Below are 20,001 nucleotides of genomic sequence, written 5' to 3'. Positions count from 1 at the left end.
AAAAAAAAAAAAAAAAAAAAAAAAAAAAAATGTAGGAGAAAACCTCGTGTCTCTGCATTTAATACAAATTGCCGTCGTGTTGTGTAGCAACCTGTTTCTTTCCGCGATCCTTTAATCTCTGACTTTTGTGCCTAATCACGTACGTGATGTGCTTCTGACAGCTTCGCCTGAATCCAGTTCAGAATCACAATTGCAAAGTGACTCTGTAACAAAACTAACAACTGATGAGGAAACTGAGGTGCCTCCTCCTCCAGGAACAGAGCCGCTGCTTCCGATTCCCGCCATTGTAAGTTCGCCGGAGAGAGAACCGGAGCAGCAAAACAACAATCCTCCGAATCGCGACAAGAAAGAACGGGAAAATGAGTACGCAGGGGAACGACAATCAAGGGAACGTCGACGAAGTTTCAGCAGAGATGGACCTCGAGAAAGGTAAGCGATGCTGCGAGATATCTCAAGCTTGAAATCTATTGTTTATTATCAAATCTATTGTTTATTATTGTTCGAAACAAAGTACTCAACAAGTTTTTTATTTATTTGTTACAATGACACAGAAGTGGGGAGCGTGGTCGTAGAATTGAGAATTTACGACCATTAAATCGCAATCGAAATCGATCCTTATCACCTAGACATTCCCAGCACGGTGAATATCCATCCTCGAGCTCGGTGCTGCCTCATTTAATGAACCCACCACCTCCTTCCAAAAGCTATCAAAGTCATCTGGCAGATGATGGACATTATCCGCCTGCTATGCATTATGACAGCGGAATCTGTAGATCCAATGAGGACCGTGCGGGCACTCCAACGGTGAGAAAACAATTTCTCAACTCAAAAAATAAGATTTTTTATTCGAAAACAGATCGATCAACACTGCGCGCGCTGCAATGTTTCAGATTGATGAGCCACATTTGCATGTTCCTTCATCTGGCAATCAACCGCCATTGTTACCATTTCCACCGGGTGAGGAACGAATTCCACCGCCGAATTACAATCAACCGCCGCCAAATGTGCCACCGCATAATCCGCCACTGTTACCGGACCCATACATGAGTCATCGAATACCGATATATCCGCATCAGCAGGGATCTCATTATGGGCCACCGAGATACGATAGACCCCCTTATCAGCAGCAAGGATACAGACCGTCTCAACCACCTCGAAGCTACAATGGTCCGCCAAGACCAATGAGAGGAATGCATCATAGTAAGCGCGGCTACGTTTGATAGTTGAATAATGAGTATAATTAAAATTTGTGTTTAGACAGATAGAAACATAATTATATTCCATTTTTATACCGACGTTTCGTGAACATTACAGCTCATTTCATCAGAGTTTGAAGAGCAGCCTGATACAGTATCAGGCTGCTCTTCAAACCCTGATGAAGTGAGCTGTAATGTTCACGAAACGTCGGTATAAAAATGACACTAACGCGGTTCAAACCCGAAAAAACATCTTTGTATGTTAATACTACACACCGCGAAAGCATCAAATATCTAATTATATTCCGTTTTCAGTGGGATATAGAAGTTTACAGCCTCCACCGCCAGGATTAGGTAGAAGTGTACACAATGGAAATCCACCTAGCGGGTAGGCTTTCTTTTATAGATACAAAATATAAAACACCAAAGATATTACAGAAAGAAAACCAAATATTCAGGAATGTGTTTTAATAATACGTTTACATCATTTTTTGTAGTATCATTGATGATCCATTGGAGTTATTCGAACGAATGCTTAGAGAGAAAGACGAGAGAGATCGTCGTTTGGGGAAGCACAGGAGAAGAAGTAGAACGCGATCTCGTTCGCGCAGCTATAGTCGATCTAGATCGCGTTCATTCGGACGCAGATCACCGTTTGCATCTCGCAATAGTCGATCTCGCAGTCCACCCTCTAAACGAAGATCATCAAGATCGCCATTACCACTCAGACCTCGTAGTCGCACTCCGAAACGAAGGTCGAGAAGCGGCAGCTTTTCCATTAGCAGGTATTTTGTTTTTCCGATTTTAAAGAAGAAACGCGCCGTCGTTGCTCGAGAGCTTTTCAAGTTTTTATTTGATGTTGCAGATCTAGATCGTATTCTCGCAGTCAGTCCCCCAGACCGTCTCCGTCGAGGGACAGAGATAGGGAGAGAGATAAAGATCGAGAAAGAGACAGAGACAGAGATCGCGATCGCGATAGAGAACGTGACCGCGACAGAGATCGCGATTTACCGCCTAGGTATCGATCGCCAGTAAGATCGCCCTTAAGGTACGCGTTCGATCATATTCACGGTTGTGTATGAGAGTCAGAGAAAACGGAGAGAGGAGACTTATAAGAAAAAGAATAAATATTTCATACGTTTATGCATCCAATCTGAATCGCTCAATTGTTCCAGATTTCAAAGAGATAGAGATCGCGACAGAGATAGACCACGATCTCGTGAGTCTCGAGAAGGATATAACACGTATTACAGCGATTCGCCAGCTCACGATTATCAATTTCGTGATCGCGAGCGCGATTTACCTCCTAGGGAGAGACCGTTACCGAGATATCCTATAAGGAGCCAGCCGCCCCAGCATAATATATCACCTATGATGCCACATCTAGTCACTGGAGGTCATCCACCACCGCCGCTTATGTCATTGGGACCTCCGCCTACGGACAGGAAAGATTATTATGATTCTTACAACAGGTATTTTCGCCTCAATAGTATTTTAATTCACGTACATGTTAAGCAGACAGCCAACCGATATACTAGTGCCACTAATTTAATTCATGATAAAGCTAGGCTCCGAAATTGTGGCTAATGAATTATACACAACAGTGTCGTAATGAAAACCAAAAAAAAGAAAAAAAATTGTTACAGTACAAAGTTTGCGAATACAAAATAATTCTGGAAGTTATTTTGATTACGTATATATAACTTAAAATGTGTGGGTTTTTTTATTGCATAAATTTGGCATTAAGCATTTTGTCATACATACATATTTTGTTTCATTTTGTACAATAAAGACGCTGTGATGTTATAAAACTGAAAAACGAATAGCGTGTATTTACATAAACACGATGCACAAGTGAAATGTTAATGCGTTTAATATAAAAATATACATATGAAGTTTTGAGTGTGTGAATTTTGACACACATCATGTACATATGCGTGTCATATATTTGATACATAAAGATCGTATATAAATGGTAAGTAATGCCAGCGTGTTTTTGTTTTTTCTATATATTTTATATATGAGTTTTATATTGATAGTTTTAGAATTTCTTTATTAACATAACGAAAAAAAAAAAACACGAAGTAAAAGATACGACGCTTCTAGAAATTTTTGTGATTCTATAGCAATTAACAGCAATTGCAAAGTATTATACGACAATACACAAAATGCAAGTAAAGTGCATATATGAAGTATGCGTGTACTTGTGAAACTACTACTGCGGGTCAAATTTATGCAATTTCTTTTTTGCGTGAGTGAAGCATATCTGACAAAATTGTATGTTATATGAGACTTTTTTTTTTTATTAACTCGCGTATATATTCTGTGATATTTTTTCTATATTATTAAATATATTGATACATATATTTTTCTATAACCTTGCGTCTCTGTGAGAAGAAAGACTGAGTTGCAAAGAGGCTTGCGTCTTTAAACTGTACATGTTTAGCAAGTGTTTTTGAAAAGTGTGTGCGTGTGTGCACATACACATTTACACCGGCTCATGATTTATCTAACTCGTGATCGCGAGCGCATCTTACTCCCTAGAGTAAATTCATCAAAAACATTTAGAAGTTGTTATTTAAAAATTAGTATTTTAAGAAAGCTGCTCTATCGTGTGAGCATTTTATATTACATATATGTGATGCATTTTCTTAAGTATAGCACATGGTGTTATGCACAGTATTTGAAGAGTGGACAATCTCGCAATTTGAATTTACATAGTCGTAATATATTTTTAAAAGTTTTGTAGATCTCTCGAATTGCAATAATCTAGTCAACAATTAAAACATTATTGCTTGTTGATATAATATCGTATTCTATATGAATTATTTTTTACTTACTATCTTTTTGTAATGTTCTTTTGTGATATCGTTATTTAAATGGTTATATATTTCTAGCCTTTTTGCTGCCGTGAGCAGAAACCCTATAATCGCTCAATAACTTTGCACTCACATTGCGAGTGTTTACAAACATGCAATATAAGTATATGTATTTTAATCGAGTGGATTTGTTGTTTACTGTCTACGATATCGATGATAGTAAATACGATAATTTCGTCAATTGCCATCGCGAATTCATAATTCGTGTATTTTCGTACATTGTGCAACAGAGAATGGCAAAAGGGCTAGAGAATGCCGCCTTTAAGGATAGCAGAGTGAGAGAATAGAATGTGCAAATGAAAGTATAAGTATGTGTGTGATTTTTAGACACATATATATGCTGCTGATTATTAGACACACATATATGTTTTTATCTTGTATATATTTTTATTATATATTTTATTATATATATACACATTTATATATTATATTTAGTGTCACAGTCCATCCTTAATCTGTAAATTTTATGTCAAATATACACAACCCATGTCAGAATTCTGTTTCGACATACGCGCACGTATAGAAGAGAATTTTTGTAGTTATAATTTTCTGTCGCTAATCAATGGGTTTACTTACCAGACTTGCAGAGGGGGCATTCCGTTACTTTGTCAATAATTTATAATTTGATATTTCACGAAATTATTTATATTATTATACACTACTACTACTGTTGTGCAATACTTTAATTATTGTAACACGAAAAATATCAGTCGTGCATTTAATACATAAAAATGAATATATAAAAGCTAAAGATCAAATTTATTGGTGTACCAAAAGTAAATTATTACGCAAATTATAATCCGCTTATGGTCTGTTGATTTGGGAAAAATAGCGTGAGGCAACCTTGTGTTCATCTTTTAACCTTCGTTTTTCTCAAAGAATGATAAAGACACGCGCCAGACTACGCGCGTATTCGCAATTCAAGATTCACGTATGAAATTTGTGAATGGTGTGGAAAACAAAAATTCGTCGATTTGCATTGATTCGCTAACCAAGCGGTCTTTTGACGAAACTCAAAGAACGTGAATCATCACCAATCGATTCATTCGTGCCGCGCTACGCTATGCGTCAAAATTCGTCCTTCTAAGTACATGTATTGTTTATGTCGTGTATGCGCGCTTAAACGTGTACACTATTGAATATGACTGCGACGAATCACAAGAATAGAGGGAAATAATACATGTATATTGTTAATAATTTAAATACATTATATGTATTAGTTTTCATAAGTTGTTATTTCAGAATTCAACAAGAATAGGAAGAATTAATATATGTGTATATTAATAATTTAAATATATATATATATTATAAATATATATATTATAGTTTTCATAATTTTTAGACGTTATTTAAGCAAAGCTATATAGATATTAATAGATTGTAATGAAAATATGTAAGTCCATGTCTCATTTATATAGATTCATAAGACTTATCTTGTGTATAATAGTGCATATATAAAATACAACTTAGCAAGTACACATATGTATGCACACATGTAAGTGTGTATCTTAAAAATTAATATTTTATACTAACTAATATATGTATATAGTTATATATATATGTGTGTAAGATGCATTTTTTGTCAACAGATATATTATATACATACATATTTAAGATACATATTTTATAATACATATTTTATAATACATATTTTATAATACATATTTAAAATACATATTTTATAATACGTACATTTAAAATATATAAGTGCATATGTAGTAATATAATAGTGTTATAATTTCAACGTGCTATATTATTTGTTTTATCAATTTACGGCTTGTTAAATTACGTGTTATATGTACGCGCATTTAATTATATATAGCACTTAAGATTATTGTCGTAAATAGAATAGACTAAATTCTTTTTTGTAAACGTGAAATTAAATTAGTCTTGAATCCTATATGCTACGTAGATGAAAATATTTATATAAGAATTATTATGTTGTTATATTAATTAAGCATTATTTATCTGCTAAGTGTCATTTCATAATGTTATTGAATATACAATTGTTTTTGCAAATTGTATGCAGATAATATACTCTTGTGTTATTTATATATAGAATATATGTAATATATATATATATATATATACATATATATGTATGTATGTGATATGTACGTATGTGTATATGTATGTATGATGCGTGTATGTGTTGTGAATGTACATTACATTATATATTAGTAATTTAAAAAAAAAGTGTATGAAGAGGAGAAAATCAAGGAAGAGCATCAAGGACTGCCGATGGATACCGCCTGCGGAAGCTTGCCAGCTGATTGACAAGTCTGCATGGTTTCTTCATCAGGTGAATTCAGGGCCAAATCAACATTTGTAACAAACCAAAAAATATTTTACGTACAATTTGTGTTCAGTCAAATGTAAATGGCACAAACTACAAATCTGATAAATTTTTTTTTGTTTTATTATTTGTGCTTATAATTTTAGTGTTTTTGTTGTTCCATTAATCGTGATAAATTTTGTATTTTCAAGTCCTTAAAGTTACAAATGTTGTTTTATATTTGATTTTACATGAGTTTAATTATTGTTTTCAACAAGTTTGGGCAATAGGTGGATGTATATCTTGTTTTTATTCTTTCAGCTCTGTTGTACGAAAAATCATTTTAAAAACGATTGACGCATTTTTGCCAAAATTGTTCGAAATTCTTAGTAGATATCCTCCTATCTGTGTTGATCGCGTAAATAGCGGGAGGTGTGAAAAGAATATGTAAGAGGCAAACACGCAACACTTTCTTTTCTTTCTCTCAATAATATCTTAACATAAATTTTCTCGCGCCTCCAAATTTGTTACTAACCAAATACACATATAACGTACACACAACAATTTCTTTTGTCCACTGCGTCAATTCTCTGTAAAGTTACGACATATATTTGACGAAGAAGAAACCAAAGATCGTATCAAGGTACTTCGCACCACGACTGATGTATCAATCGCTGTACTGACTTTCTGTCAACAGATATTCCGGACCACCTCCGCCTCAACGTTTCGCCAGTCCTCTCAGAGATCATCCGCCTCACAAGCGATTCGATGATGTCGCACCGCCTGGCACAGAAGGCTATTATGACCTCTCGCCACCGGGTGTAGAAAATTCGGAGAGACCGCTGAGAGATGATCGCGACCGGCAGCGTTCTCTGAGGGATCAGGAGGATCGGGAACATTCATCTAAGGATCGTGATAATGAGGAACGTGACAGATTGAGAGACGATAGGTAACGTTGAACACACAGCACACATTGTAACAGAACCGTTTCGTTTCATCGTCGTTGAAGAGAATACATTTCTGAGCGCACAAATTTTCCTTTGTTATTTTACAGGGGTCGCGATCGCGAGGATCGTATGCGTGAGAGAGATGACAGAGATCGCAGAATCATTAACAGAGATCGTGAAGATCGTGACCGACAAGTCCCGCCGAGAGATCACGAGGATAGGATACGAGAGAAAGATGAGCGTGATCGAAGAGAGAAAGAGAAGGAACGCGACGACAGACACATTCGCGATCGTCGAGACGATGACAGACACGTTGAGAAGAAGGATTACGACAAGGACCGGTGTGTTTCTACACGATTAATTAGAAGTGAATGTATTTTCCCGTTATAAAACATCACATGTGTATTCACTTTTTTTTTTTTTTTTGTTACAGTTACAGAGATGATCGCGATCGTCACAGGCAAGACGATAAAAATCGGCTGCGAGAAAAGGAGAGACGCGAGCGCGAATACGAAGCGGAAAAGGACAGAGATCGCTACGAACGTTACGAGAGGCGTTCGATAGAGCGGAAGAAGAGCAGAAAGAGCTTGAGTCCGTACTCGCAAAAATCGGCCAAGGATCTGTCACCGGAGCGAAACGCGAAGAAGAAGGAGAAAGATCATGAGGAGAAGGTCGAGGAGAAGAAGAAAGAAAAGAAAATCAAAGAGAAAAAGAAGAAGAAGGACAGCGACGAAAAGGAAAAGAAGAAAAAGAAGAAAAAAGACAAAAAGTCGAATCAAAAAGAAGCGTCTAAGGAAGATCATTCATTCAAAGTTACAGAACTGACGACGGAGGACACGCTGTCCTCCGAGAATAAGGCGACGGACATTGCCGTCACGTCTTCGCCGATGAACAAGATCGACTCGGTGAAGATGTGCAACGAAGTCGATAACATCGAGAACAGAATAGAGTGCATCTCTAACGAAGCGCTCGTCGCACCGGTCAAGGAAGAATTCGAGGACAAATCCTTGGCGATAAATCCGGAACCGCCGGAGTTTAACGAGCCTAGTCCTGGCAGCGGTCGGCTTGACCGCACGGAATTCTGCACAAATCCGCCGAATCCGAACTTCAAACCGATCCCGGAACTCAAGTCGGACATGAAGCCGATCGAAAGTCTTTACGGCGGACTGGACGACGCGGAGATCAACACCGTGATCACGGAGAAGTACTCTCTGTTGTCGGAACATCCACAAGTCGAGATGAAAGAGACCACCCCCACCATGCTGCCGGCGGATAAATCGCCAAAGAAGGACGAGTTCTTAGCGCCCATACCGGAATTGTCCAAGTGGGAAAGAGACGAGACGATCGAAAAGACTGAGGATAACGAGGACGATGACGCAGACAGGTCGCCAACGGAGAAAATCCAGAGGGACGACGAGCCGAAGTCAACAAAGATGGTCACTTCGGAGGTACTTAAGCGAGCGGAGAATGCTATATTCCAGAAGGCTATCAACGCGATCCGGCCGATTGAAATAAAGAAGATCAGCGAGAGCAGGAAGATACTGTATCAGAATCCTGAGCCGAAAGTGCTCGAGACAGCAGAGCCCGCAAATCGGGAAGCGCGCAAAAGTGTCAATGTGACAATTAACGTCGGTAGAAATGAGAGAAATGTGGAAATCACCGAGCCCGTGAAGAAAACCAAACTCGATCGGACCAAATTTAAACCTGTTCCGGAAACACCTTATTCGCCGACCAGACTGTCCGCGAAGGAGAGGCTTGGCGAGAAGGTTGAGGACAACAAGGAGAGAAAGATCAGTCCCATGAAGGGATTCTTGGAGAGACGCGATGGAAAGAGCGAGAGTCAGTCGAGAAGTCGATCACCCAGACGGGAGAAGAGAATCTCTCCGATGTTAGAACGACGCGCCGAGCCCGCGCCGTTGGGTTTGAACACGAGTGGCGAGAGGAAGGTGTTCTTGGAAGAGAGAAAACGCGATGCGAAAGATAGAGGCGATCGGTCGAAAGAGAGATCGGAATTCCGGGGCGACAGGCACAGCGGCGAGGTGAGATCCGAGAGGGAAAGTAAGATTGATTGCAGAACGGATTACCGCTCGAACAGAAACGACATCAAGGGCGGAGAACACGCGGACAAGGATCGCGAAAGAGATCGAGATCGCGATCGCAGAGGCAGAACACCTCCGTCCTGCACGTTTAAGAAAACGGAAATGCCGAAGATAAACCTGTTGAAGTCGAGAGACGACGAGGAAGAAAAGAGACGGGACAAGAAACCGCGGGAGGAAAAGAAGAGAAAAAAGGAACACCGCAGCAGAAGTAAATCTAAGGAGCATAAGAAACGCAAAGAGAAGAAACACAAGAAAGATAAGGATAAGAACCAGGAGAAGAAACAAAAGCACAAAGAAAGCGCAACATCGAAGGACAAGTTGGATACCAGTGATGCCAAAATTGCTTATGAGAAAATCGAGTCACCCCTAGCGGACTCGTTGAAGAAACAGAGAAAGAATCCGAGATTGATATCCGATCGTAAACGCAGTATGCTCGACGAAGCGAGCTTCGAGCCCGATTACTCGGCCTCTGATTCGGAATCGGACAACGACGACGGCAAGATGTTGTTACCCGCGAAGAAACTGAAACTCGACGAAACGGACTTGGATAAGGAAATGGAGATAAAGTCCGCGAAGAAACGATCTAAGTCAAGTAGCAGCGACGACGAGTCTAGTAGTTCGGACACGACCAGTTCCGATTCGGACAGTAGCGACGAATCGCATAAGAAGAAGAGAAAGAAGCACAAGAAACATAAGAAGAAGAAATCTGCCAGGAAAAACAGCAGCTCGGATTCCGACACTTACTCGGATTCGTCCGACAGTAGCAGCGACGAGGAGAAACACAAGAAGAAATCAAAGAAATCAAAGAGCAGGAGCAAGCAATCGAAAAAGAAGAAAAAGTCCAAACACAAATGACATCACTGAATACCTTTGATCAAAGGACTTCATGAGGAAACCCAGCGAACTTTCTCTCTTTTCAGCTTCTTTTAATTATTAAAACAAAACAAAAAAAAAACAAAAAATTAGTTTGACGATTGATCTTAATTCTCTGTGAACATTTAATTGGAAAGTGTAAAGAGGGAGGTGCAAACACATGAGTCCGTAAGAGACCTCATGTATATACAAATCATAATATGATGAAACAAAGGACGCAGTTGATATAACCAGTAAAGGAGTAAAAAACTTCTTGTGGAAAAATAATAAATCGAAGATGCAGAATAAAACTTGTTTGTGCAAGATTTGGTTTTCACTTGCCTTTCAAATTTTTCAGTTAATTTTTATACAAGAACCGGTAACAATTTTTTTTTTTTTTTTAATCTTTGTGAATAAATTCTTCGATAATTATTATCACGTCACGTCTTTTGGACTGATTATTATTATTATTTTTTTTTTCATGACTACCGTGACTAAAACAGTACTTTGAGTAAGCAAGTCAGTACGCACTTTTATCAATAGATTGTTTCAGAAAAAAAAGTCGTTCAGCACCAAACGAGTTAACAGTTCGAAAAGTAGTGTAAAAGAAAAAGAGACAACAAAATACCACACACGTACCATAGTTGGTTAAGATACTTTAAGTGAAAAACAAAAACAAAAAAAAAAGAGCATTATACGGCCTTCTCGTATAATTATCTCATGTTCTTGACACATTAAAATATTGTAAGTTTATTATTAGGATTAAGTGGTGTACATTGTAGTCAATATATAAACTTGTGTCGCGATTTTCTTAAAAGAAATGATTAAAATCTTTTCAAAGAAATTTAATAATAATAATAATAATATAATGAGTTAAGAGCAATTATTATTTAAGATCTTAATTTGAATATACACACATATATTATACTTTTTCGTAATCTAAGATGTCAATAGATGAACAAAACTCACAAATAAAAATCTGGTAAAATTCTTTTAACATATTTTTGTCCTTTACCGAAAATTTTACACTCAAACGAACAAACAAACACATACATGCCATGTATACATATATATGTTTTATATCTCTTTTGTAAATATATCTATTACATGCAGGTTTTTTGTCGTTTGTTGTATAGCAAACTACTTTAGATGTGTGTTGTGTTAAAACGCAAAAACAAGACAAAACAAAAAAAAAAGAAACTAGAATTTGACGATGTGGTTTCTCTTTATTTGTGGTACTTAAGAAAAATACACAATATATAGTGTTATATACATATATATACATCCAATTTATCTTGTGCATAAAAGTTCACATTTGTATATAAAAAAAAATATCCAAGTGTAAGATTTGTAAGACGCAAAATAAACAATCTTTAAAAATCGCAATTAGGAGGTTTTTAAGCTGGCGAATGTCTGCACAAGGCTGCACAGTAACGGCAGAGTCTTGCTTTTTTCATTATCTCTTACTCCCAAACCCTGTGCGAGGAGCGTACGATCCAAGGGATGTTTCGGAAGATCACATTCTGCGAGAGACAACAACATATTATAAATTGTCTTACAGCCAATTTTTTCACTTCTAGATAAGTTTTCGCGATAACTTTATCTAGAAGATATCTTCCAAAATTGGTTCTCCTTATTGGATTCCTCAGAGGAATTTCCAGAGAATAGCTATCGAGAGGTATGAAGAAATCGGCCGTTAATGGTTTTTTCAAGTTTCGTGTCACGCTATTTTCAAAATTCTAAATAAAACTAAAAATTTTACAAACTGCCATTCGTAACGCGACACGCGTTGCACAAAATTAGGATAAACAAAATTCGCACCCGCGGTAAACACCGTCGAGCTGTACTTGTATCCCATCCAATCCAAATACTCTCTGATGAGTTCATTGAGGAACACTATATCGTGAGACGGGTTGACGGTTTTCAACTTGCTCTCTTTGCTGGAGCCGTCGAGCAATTTTATCACCTCCGTGCGCATTTCTGCCTTTATGCGATCAAGATCTCCGTCGGCCTTCAACGACTCCCTCACAGCTGAATACAGAAAAAAAAAAAAAAAATATTACGCACTTTATAAATACGCAAATTAAAAACGTGCTGTAACACAAACGAGTCTTTTTATATTATGTGATATCCGCAAAATACGCAAGTTTTGGTCTCGATCGGTTGTCAAAAACACGTTGCAACTCGTGTGATTTTCAGAACAACTCGTGTGTCTGTTGTGGGTTATGTGCGCGTACCGTTCACCAGATCCTTTTCCGTCGCCATTCCGCAACGTCCCTAATTCTCGAGAAGGGTCTGAAATGTAAAGAGGTGTAAAAAAACAAACAAAAAAAATACTAATCAATAAGTAGCAAATACGTGTGCCGCCACTGATTCAAACTTGGTGAGTCAAAAAATTCAGTACCGTTTCGTTTGCGTCAACGTTCGCTCGGGGGGGTACGTTCCAAAATCTTACCTTGGTAACCGAAAACTATATAGTACACGTGACGCAAAATATAGCATTTTCGTAACCAAGGTAAGATTTGGAACGTACCCCGGGTAGGTCCAATTACGATATTATAATTTCGATATCTCGACACGTCAATTCGATATATATATATTTTACGAATGGCGTTCGATCTCCGGAATCTCACGTCCTGTTTTCAAAAACTTCTGCCGAAACACGCGCCGGCAGAAGTTCACGCGCGTCGCCGCGAGACGCGGTCGAATTTCGCGTCTCTCGAATGTTGAAATTTTCATGAAAAATTCAACGATTTTTCGATAAATCGAGCGAAAATCGGTATCGAACCGGGTTTGCGATAACAAACGCGTTTTGTGTTTTGCAAATTTCCCGAACATACCCAATCCCGGCCCCAATACCTCTGCACCACCTTGTTTCGGCACTTTTTGCGCGAGCCCTGCGACAGCGAGCGGCGCGCATCGCAACGACTCGGTTGGTTCGACGTTTCCATTACGACAATACGACGCGAGAAGCGGAAACGAGCGGAGCTGGGCGAGAAGAAGCAGCGCGCGGGGTATAATTGCGCGTATAAAAACCTACGCGAGAAAACGCGATTCCGCTACTTTATTTCGCTACGTGCGTGGCGTGCGCGCGCGCCTTTAATAAACCAAACGACCGGCCCAGCCAGCCAGCGACTACGACGACGACGACAACGGCGGCGGCGACGACGACGACGACGACGACGAGGACGAGTCCCTTTCTTCCCCCGCGATCAACGACCACCGTCGTATCCATCGTTCGTTCTCTCATCTGTATGCCTCGCGTACACCATCACAATCACCGATTTTCCATGAGTAAGTTGCGACGATATTGATTTCGAAAGGGCACTCGATGTAGTAATAACGCACAACGCGCTTACAACGCGAATTCGAAAAAGCGTCTCCCGTGGAGAGCTCGTCTCTCGGTCGCGACGGTCGTTTTCTCCGAAATAAGATGAAATTTGTATATTCGCGCGGAGGAACTTTCCACGATGAAAACTTAAAGGTCGCCGTGCTCCGCACATATATACGTCGCGATGCGTGATCTCGCGTAACGGTCGCTCGCGCGAATCGCAGTCTCTCTCTCTCTCTCTCTTTGCGAAAGAAAATCCGCGATTTATTTTCGCGTGCTCTATATCCGCATTTTCGAAATTATTAAAGTGCAGAAAGTCGAACATGATAGGAGGTCTGTCCGAATGAGAATAGAGCTGTAAACAAAACTACTGTATACACGCGTTTCTTCCGTGTATGTGTGTGGTGTGTGGGTGCGAAATTGGACTCGGGAAAACCGGATTAAGTCGTTCCCACGGATGAGACGCAAACCTTCGTTGTTGTGGAAATGAGTGCGAATATAAAAAACATCTCGCGGAGCTCTCTTTTGCCTGGTATTTTGTATACTTGTGTACGCGCGCGCGCGCGCGCGCGTGTGTGTGTGTGGTGTAATTACACCACCACGTCTTCTGACACATTTTTCAATACTGTACCGATTGTCGAAGAATAAGTTCTTTTTGTTTTGATGTCTCGCGCCCGTGGTTGACAATAGCAGAGTTCAATAGGCTTCTCGAACTAGTTTATTACCTGTATAGTTTTTGATGCTTTTTCTTTTGTAGCTCGGAAAACACTTGTGTTCTGAAAAAACAGTCGTATGTGTTCTATTATTAGAAATGACAGATGTTTGAATATGTCACAGAGATATTAACTGATGATTTATTGTTTAATTAATATTTGCGACTTAAACGTCTCGTTTCGCATCTTTGTGTCATATTTAATAAATCTTTTTGTTATTCTCACAAAGCGATGATTTAAATAGAATTCTTAATATTTGTATTCCAGATGTTAACATTGTCTTCCCACAGCTACTGGTAATGCCCTTTTTTAATCAGAAGTCCGCAAGGTGGTCCTCCTTGTCCGGTTCTAATTTTAGCTGAGAATAATACAGAAATGTGAGCAGTGACTTCATATTCACAAATGGCACAGAGCGTTCACTTTTACATCATTTGTGAATAAGTATGGAATGTGTATATAAATCATTACTAGTTTAATCTTTAATCTGCGTTAATTTAATTTGCATGATATGCAATTTTATATTATCGCGCAGAAGAAGAGAGAAAAAAGTACACACATGTAATAACTTAGAATAAAGATATTTACATTTCAACTTGATTATTACATTCGGGTAAATTAAATATTATTGCAAGTGTGGGAACACGTTACATCGTATGTATGTAGATATAAATTTGTTATAGAGAGAAGCAAAATTGGTCTAGCTTGATGGTAATGCGGGGATGTGGATCTGCTTCAACCCGATAGAAAGCCGAATAGGCTGGGGTACTTCCATTTTGTTCATCGCGCTTCTATATTGGACCTCAATCACCATTGATGCCAGTCTGACGAATGTGGCTGCGTCCAATGTTCCACGTAGCACTGTCACGTCGGAGGTATCGCTTCCAGCGTCGGCACATCATGAGAACGACGAATGTAGGAATGTGACCACTGACAATAGAGAAGGTATTATTATAACTTGACACTTGTTCCGCTTAAAAATCACTCGCGTCACCTGATAGATGGAGTTTTGGCTTGCGACTACTGTTTTTTTTTTACTTCATCGGCGAGAAACGTGTGTGGTTCTTGTGTTTTGCATAGGTACTGGACTGTCAGTGGTCAGCCATGGATCCGGTTATCCTCATTCGCCGATAGTGCCTCCAACCTTTCTGAACGCAGCTCTTACCTGCCAACCCTATCAAGGAATTTATGTGAACCACATCTACTTTCAACTCGCAAATGCCTTCTTCTTATTGTCACATCTTGCACCAAGCGGCATACATGGTGTACTCTATTTAAGGTGCACTCTACTCGTGGGTTGTGCCTTTCTTGCTTTGTGGGGCTGGACAATAGCTTGCTGGCTGGACGCTGCTCTCTGGAATGCTCTCTTTGTTGCCATCAACTTCGTCCATGTATGCACGCTTCTTTACAAGCTCAGGCCTATCAAGTTTACAAGGGAAATCGAAGAGGTAAGCGAAGATCAAACAGAAGACAGTGATTCGAGGGAGTAATGTCTCACTATCCTATCTCATAATTATCACTCACTTTTTTCGAAGGCCTAAAGTAAAATATATTTAAATATATTTTAGTTTTGTCTTTTTAGTAGTTCATTTTCTATATATGAACATATATATATATATATATTGTTTAAATATATATTAGAAAAATAACATACAGTGTCCATCACATTTTCATAGTTTTTACAAACCAATAGATGACATATATGTGTATATTGTAAGTTGCATGTGCATTTCTTTTTACGTAGAAACACCTAGCATAAGTTATAAATATATATATATATATATAAAGAATATACATTATGTTTGAAAATCTGCTGTTATAATATATTTGTAATCCTGAGAAAGAAAGGAATTAATACATATAATAATTTATAAGTAGAAAATATATATTTATAAAAGATACACACGAGGGAACGTTTCTATATGAGGAAATATTGTGCAGATAGATTCAGAATACAAAGAAAAGCTCATAACTATGTATCTCATACTTATCTTATTTTCTGTTAAAGAGCTTGTTTTAGTTTCCAAAAATTCTGCAAGAATGATAGGATATACATACATACGTGTGTATAAACTTGGGAGAAGAAAGTAGTAATAGTTAGCAATATAGTCCACGATGAAATCTCTGTGTGATTTGCATTTTGTCTGGCTGCAGCATCTGTATCATACACAAAAATCTGTTTGTGTTTGCACTTTTATTACAAGTATATTATTACCATCGGTATATATATTTTACTTATCGTGATAGACCCGTTTAGTTTCTATTAAATAATCTATTCTATTAAATGAGGCGTATTTAAAAAAACTAGTGGCTGAGATCAACCGCTGCCTATTCTACATCTTGATTTTGTAATAAAACTTAGTTTTTAACATTAGCGAGTAATGATACTAGTCAGTATAAAATACAGCTCGGTATAGCAATACTAAAAATTTTGTGCATAACGGAGAATGCGATTAGTTTTATTCTCGGAACGGTGATGAAGATGTTTTTACAGTCGGTTTTGTTTGGACACAGGTCTACGTTGCAGTGTTCCAGCCGTTACGGGTGTCTCGTCATCAGTTCAAAAAAGTATTAAATTGCATGAAGGTCATTCGCCAGTTGAAATATCAAGAGGTTTACGCACAAGAAAAAGTGACCAAAGTCGATTCTTTATCATTAGTGCTGTCGGGAAAGTAAGGGCTTTAATTCAAGTTCTTTATATAAGTTTTTTATTAGAATATTTTATGTAAAATTATGTTTTTATTTATGTTATTATCTTCTCAGGCTAGTTGTCTCTCAAAATGGAAGAGCATTGCATATTGTCTTCCCACATCAGTTCCTGGACTCTCCAGAATGGTTTGGTGTCTCAACGGATGAGTACTTCCAGGTAAATATTACAGCCAACTTTTGTGACGCGCGTGTAATTCTATTTGATAAACTTTTATTAGATAATCAAACTTTCTTTTTGTTTTTAAGTTTGTTCTGTCGAGTATAATTTCAAAACAGATTCCAATATAAATATTCAAAGTCACATTATATATTGTAGGTATCAATAACAGCTATGGAAGAATCGAGAATATTATTATGGCATAGAGACAAATTAAAATTAAGCATTATTAGCGATCAATTCCTGCAGGCAGTGTTTGATCACATTCTGGGCAGAGATGTAGTTAAAAAATTAATGCAGGTATACCTCTCTTTTTATATTGCACACTCTTGCTTAAAATATTAATGTAAAATACAGCTTATTAAACATATTTTATTTGTGGAAAAAAAACTTAAATTTTACGTAACTATCAAGTTCTGATTATATCACATAGTTCATATAAATTGTCAGAATTATCACCAATTGTTTGAAATGTGATGAAAGTTGTTCATAAGTAAAAAGACACGATATTTACATATGCGTTGCTATTCCTGCAATAGGTCAGCGAAACAATGGCTGCAAGCAGTCATCAGCAGCAAAATGGACAGATAATTGGTCTGGGTGGAATCGGAGCCTTAGAAACTGACGCTGATACGAAACTTTTTGTTGTAAAAAAGACTGGTGACAGTCAAGGAATTACTGCTCTAATCAGTCGTCAACTTCAAGGTATGTATCTAGAGATTTATTTATGATTTTTCTGGTTGGTCAATCAGCACCTTTTATTATATACATTCTAGAATAAAAGGACAACATTCATCTCCTGTACATTTTTCGTTAATTTTTAATTGCATTCTTTAGCAAAATTGTATATTTCTTACAGAATTCCGGCATGTGTATATGTTTCACAATCACTGTTTTTCAATTCACATGTATATATATATATATAGTACTTTTTACTTTCACAATCCAACACACTGAATATCATTTTTTTCTTAAAACATAAGAGTGAATAACACTTAAAAATGTGAGCAGATGCAAGATGATTTCTAAACGACAAAACTTCAAAGTCAGTTTTCTTGAAAAAAAATTTCAAATAGAGGATTATTTGAAGACTAGAACATTTTTGTAAAAAGAGAAAAATCATCTTGTATTCGCTTGTGTATTTTTTCTTGTTTCTCGTATTTTTGTCATAGTTTGTACTAAACAATTCACGTAAAGAACAACTGTTTGTTGTTTGAACACGTACAGACCTCGATTATAGTAATGCATACTAAAAATTGGGAAATAGAGTAATATATTATATACATATTAGTTACGATTGTTCTTTTGTCAAGAGGCAATAATAATTGGCACACACATCTTCTATTGCATTATAGATATTTTTGAATTTTGTGTATTTACATGCACCTTTTTTTAATTTTGCATCAATTTTGATTTTGCTTGGAAAATAGAAGAAAGAATGCCGCTGCTGTACACGAGCCAAGAAGTGTTGAACAATACCCTGCATCATACGAACCGCCTACATGTACCACCTTGTACATTCCTTTCGCATCCTGTGTCAAACAACGTTCAGAATTTGCCGTAATATCCTTGTCTGCTGATTTTGCTCAACGCTGTAGCACTAAACGGTATGTGTTGTGTATCGTATGTGATGTCCCTGCAATGGATACGTATACATTACACAAAATGTCATAGCGATACTATTTATCGTTGTTCCTGAACACCGAGGTGAGTTTTATACTTACAAAACATTTTTATCAAAGTTGAAATATATGCAACAAGCAGTATATTTTTGTTCAAACTTTTACGACCAACATGAAAATATGGAGACATACGCTTTTATATATCGTTATCACGGAATATGTTTATAAAAAGTAACGCAAAGTGCGATATCTCTCAATAGACATTTGTTAAATCGTAAGTAAAATAACATCTGCGAGGATAAGGCGTGTGATACGTTACAGTAAGGGATGAGGTGTGTGTACAATAATTCTAAAAAAAAAACTTTCGTATTAATTTACAGCGGCAGGAGATCCGAACGCTTGGAGATTGGGAAGAATCGACGAGACTGATCACGAAACACCTGTTTAAAGAAAAGATCGTTAAATCAATGTTATCCTCGACAGTCAATATAAACGTAACACCGGTGTTTTTACGCATTGAGATAACGACAAGCCTGGTATAATTCATCGTGACTAGAAAAACAAAAAAAAAACAAAAAAAAACAAAACAAAGAAAAATAAACCAACCGTGGCATGTTGTTGAAACTGTGCTTAGAACAATCGAACATTCTCTCGCCAATTAATAATTTTCCTGGTGGATAGTCAAACCAATGTAACGCGATAATAAGAAAAAAAAAACAAATTCCATTGTTTTGTAGTAATATAATGAATTCCACTATAGTTTATAAAGCAACTAACAATAAGTTAACGCTTCCACTGTGTATTCGTTGAGCATGCGCGAGCTTACATGGAGCCGAGGGGAGTATGTATCTATTTATTATTTATTTCGGTGAAATTGACATGGGTGTTGTATGTGTGTGCGACAATTTGAGAATGTGAACAATATGGACTTCAAGAAGTACGCGGGTATGATAAAACGAGGAGGGGGTACGACACAAAAACGCTCGCGGCGACGTTAACAACTTCTCTGACCCGCGCACGCGAGAGTTCGCGTGTGACGTCGCGAGGCTGACTTTTAAAAAGAAACTGATCGGGGGAGGCCTAAAGAAACTGATTCTTTCCCATACCCACAGAAATAGTGCCTTTTTACTTACACTTCCTTTCTGAATGTTTTCATGTGAAAAAAAAAAAAAAAAAAAAAAAAAAAAAAAATGTACAGTACGATATACGCGCCATATATATTAT

The 20,001-nt window shown here is 37.6% G+C and overlaps 3 protein-coding genes across 10 annotated transcripts in view; 2 read left to right on the top strand and 1 right to left on the bottom strand.

The window, feature by feature from the left end:
- The window catches only part of LOC109858077 (E3 ubiquitin-protein ligase RBBP6-like), a 15,602-nt gene extending 4,606 nt beyond the window's left edge, over window positions 1–10,996 (top strand). Inside the window, exons 7-16 of the mRNA XM_020434973.1 lie at window positions 162–429; window positions 552–804; window positions 891–1,200; window positions 1,512–1,584; window positions 1,694–1,981; window positions 2,062–2,244; window positions 2,372–2,668; window positions 7,048–7,299; window positions 7,405–7,638; window positions 7,731–10,996. Of these exons, the coding sequence (XP_020290562.1) occupies window positions 162–429; window positions 552–804; window positions 891–1,200; window positions 1,512–1,584; window positions 1,694–1,981; window positions 2,062–2,244; window positions 2,372–2,668; window positions 7,048–7,299; window positions 7,405–7,638; window positions 7,731–10,251 (4,679 nt within the window). The 3' untranslated portion in view covers window positions 10,252–10,996. The remainder of the gene's footprint in view (window positions 1–161; window positions 430–551; window positions 805–890; window positions 1,201–1,511; window positions 1,585–1,693; window positions 1,982–2,061; window positions 2,245–2,371; window positions 2,669–7,047; window positions 7,300–7,404; window positions 7,639–7,730) is intronic.
- A 92-nt stretch (window positions 10,997–11,088) lies between these two features.
- Window positions 11,089–14,323, bottom strand: LOC109858080 (lisH domain-containing protein FOPNL). 3 transcript variants are annotated; one of them, XM_020434978.1, is made up of 4 exons: window positions 14,305–14,323; window positions 12,486–12,543; window positions 12,070–12,279; window positions 11,089–11,771 (listed from the first exon to the last, which is right to left on the bottom strand). In XM_020434978.1, exons 2-4 carry the CDS (start codon window positions 12,511–12,513, stop codon window positions 11,635–11,637), a joined length of 375 nt encoding a protein of 124 aa, XP_020290567.1. In that variant the 5' UTR covers window positions 12,514–12,543; window positions 14,305–14,323; the 3' UTR covers window positions 11,089–11,634. The 3 variants fall into 3 exon arrangements, with proteins under 3 accessions (XP_020290567.1, XP_020290566.1, XP_020290565.1); XM_020434977.1 differs by lacking the exon at window positions 14,305–14,323 and adding an exon at window positions 13,089–13,176; XM_020434976.1 differs by lacking the exon at window positions 14,305–14,323 and adding an exon at window positions 12,653–13,055.
- Window positions 13,427–19,969, top strand: LOC109858079 (popeye domain-containing protein 3-like). 6 transcript variants are annotated; one of them, XR_002250573.1, is made up of 10 exons: window positions 13,428–13,542; window positions 14,560–14,669; window positions 14,973–15,234; window positions 15,370–15,737; window positions 16,804–16,961; window positions 17,053–17,155; window positions 17,315–17,455; window positions 17,695–17,860; window positions 18,586–18,862; window positions 19,158–19,969. XR_002250573.1 is itself a non-coding variant. In XM_020434975.1 (9 exons), exons 3-9 carry the CDS (start codon window positions 15,012–15,014, stop codon window positions 19,223–19,225), a joined length of 1,227 nt encoding a protein of 408 aa, XP_020290564.1. In that variant the 5' UTR covers window positions 13,427–13,542; window positions 14,560–14,733; window positions 14,973–15,011; the 3' UTR covers window positions 19,226–19,969. The 6 variants fall into 6 exon arrangements, 1 of the variants encoding a protein (XP_020290564.1); XR_002250570.1 differs by having other exon boundaries at window positions 14,560–14,733; XR_002250571.1 differs by lacking the exon at window positions 13,428–13,542 and adding an exon at window positions 13,576–14,111 and having other exon boundaries at window positions 14,560–14,733.
- Window positions 19,970–20,001: the final 32 nt, after the last annotated feature.

Source organism: Pseudomyrmex gracilis, unplaced genomic scaffold (assembly GCF_002006095.1).
Source record: "Pseudomyrmex gracilis isolate BER0280 unplaced genomic scaffold, ASM200609v1 scaffold_186, whole genome shotgun sequence".
In the NCBI taxonomy this organism is placed as follows: Eukaryota; Metazoa; Arthropoda; class Insecta; order Hymenoptera; family Formicidae; genus Pseudomyrmex; species Pseudomyrmex gracilis.
This window is presented reverse-complemented; position numbering and strand designations above follow the sequence as displayed.

Bases quoted from the DNA above. Each gene is read 5' to 3' on its own strand.
- LOC109858080 (XM_020434978.1), bottom strand. From the start codon at position 12,513: ATGGCGACGGAAAAGGATCTGGTGAACG. The intron at 12,280-12,485 runs GTACGCGCACAT...TTCTGTATTCAG, and splicing joins GGAAAAGGATCTGGTGAACG to CTGTGAGGGAGTCGTTGAAG. The intron at 11,772-12,069 runs GTGCGAATTTTG...TGTCTCTCGCAG, and splicing joins CTCGACGGTGTTTACCGCGG to AATGTGATCTTCCGAAACAT.
- LOC109858079 (XM_020434975.1), top strand. From the start codon at position 15,012: ATGTGGATCTGCTTCAACCCGATAGAAAGCCGAATAGGCTGGGGTACT. The intron at 15,235-15,369 runs GTATTATTATAA...TGTTTTGCATAG, and splicing joins GACCACTGACAATAGAGAAG to GTACTGGACTGTCAGTGGTC. The intron at 16,962-17,052 runs GTAAGGGCTTTA...TTATCTTCTCAG, and splicing joins TCATTAGTGCTGTCGGGAAA to GCTAGTTGTCTCTCAAAATG.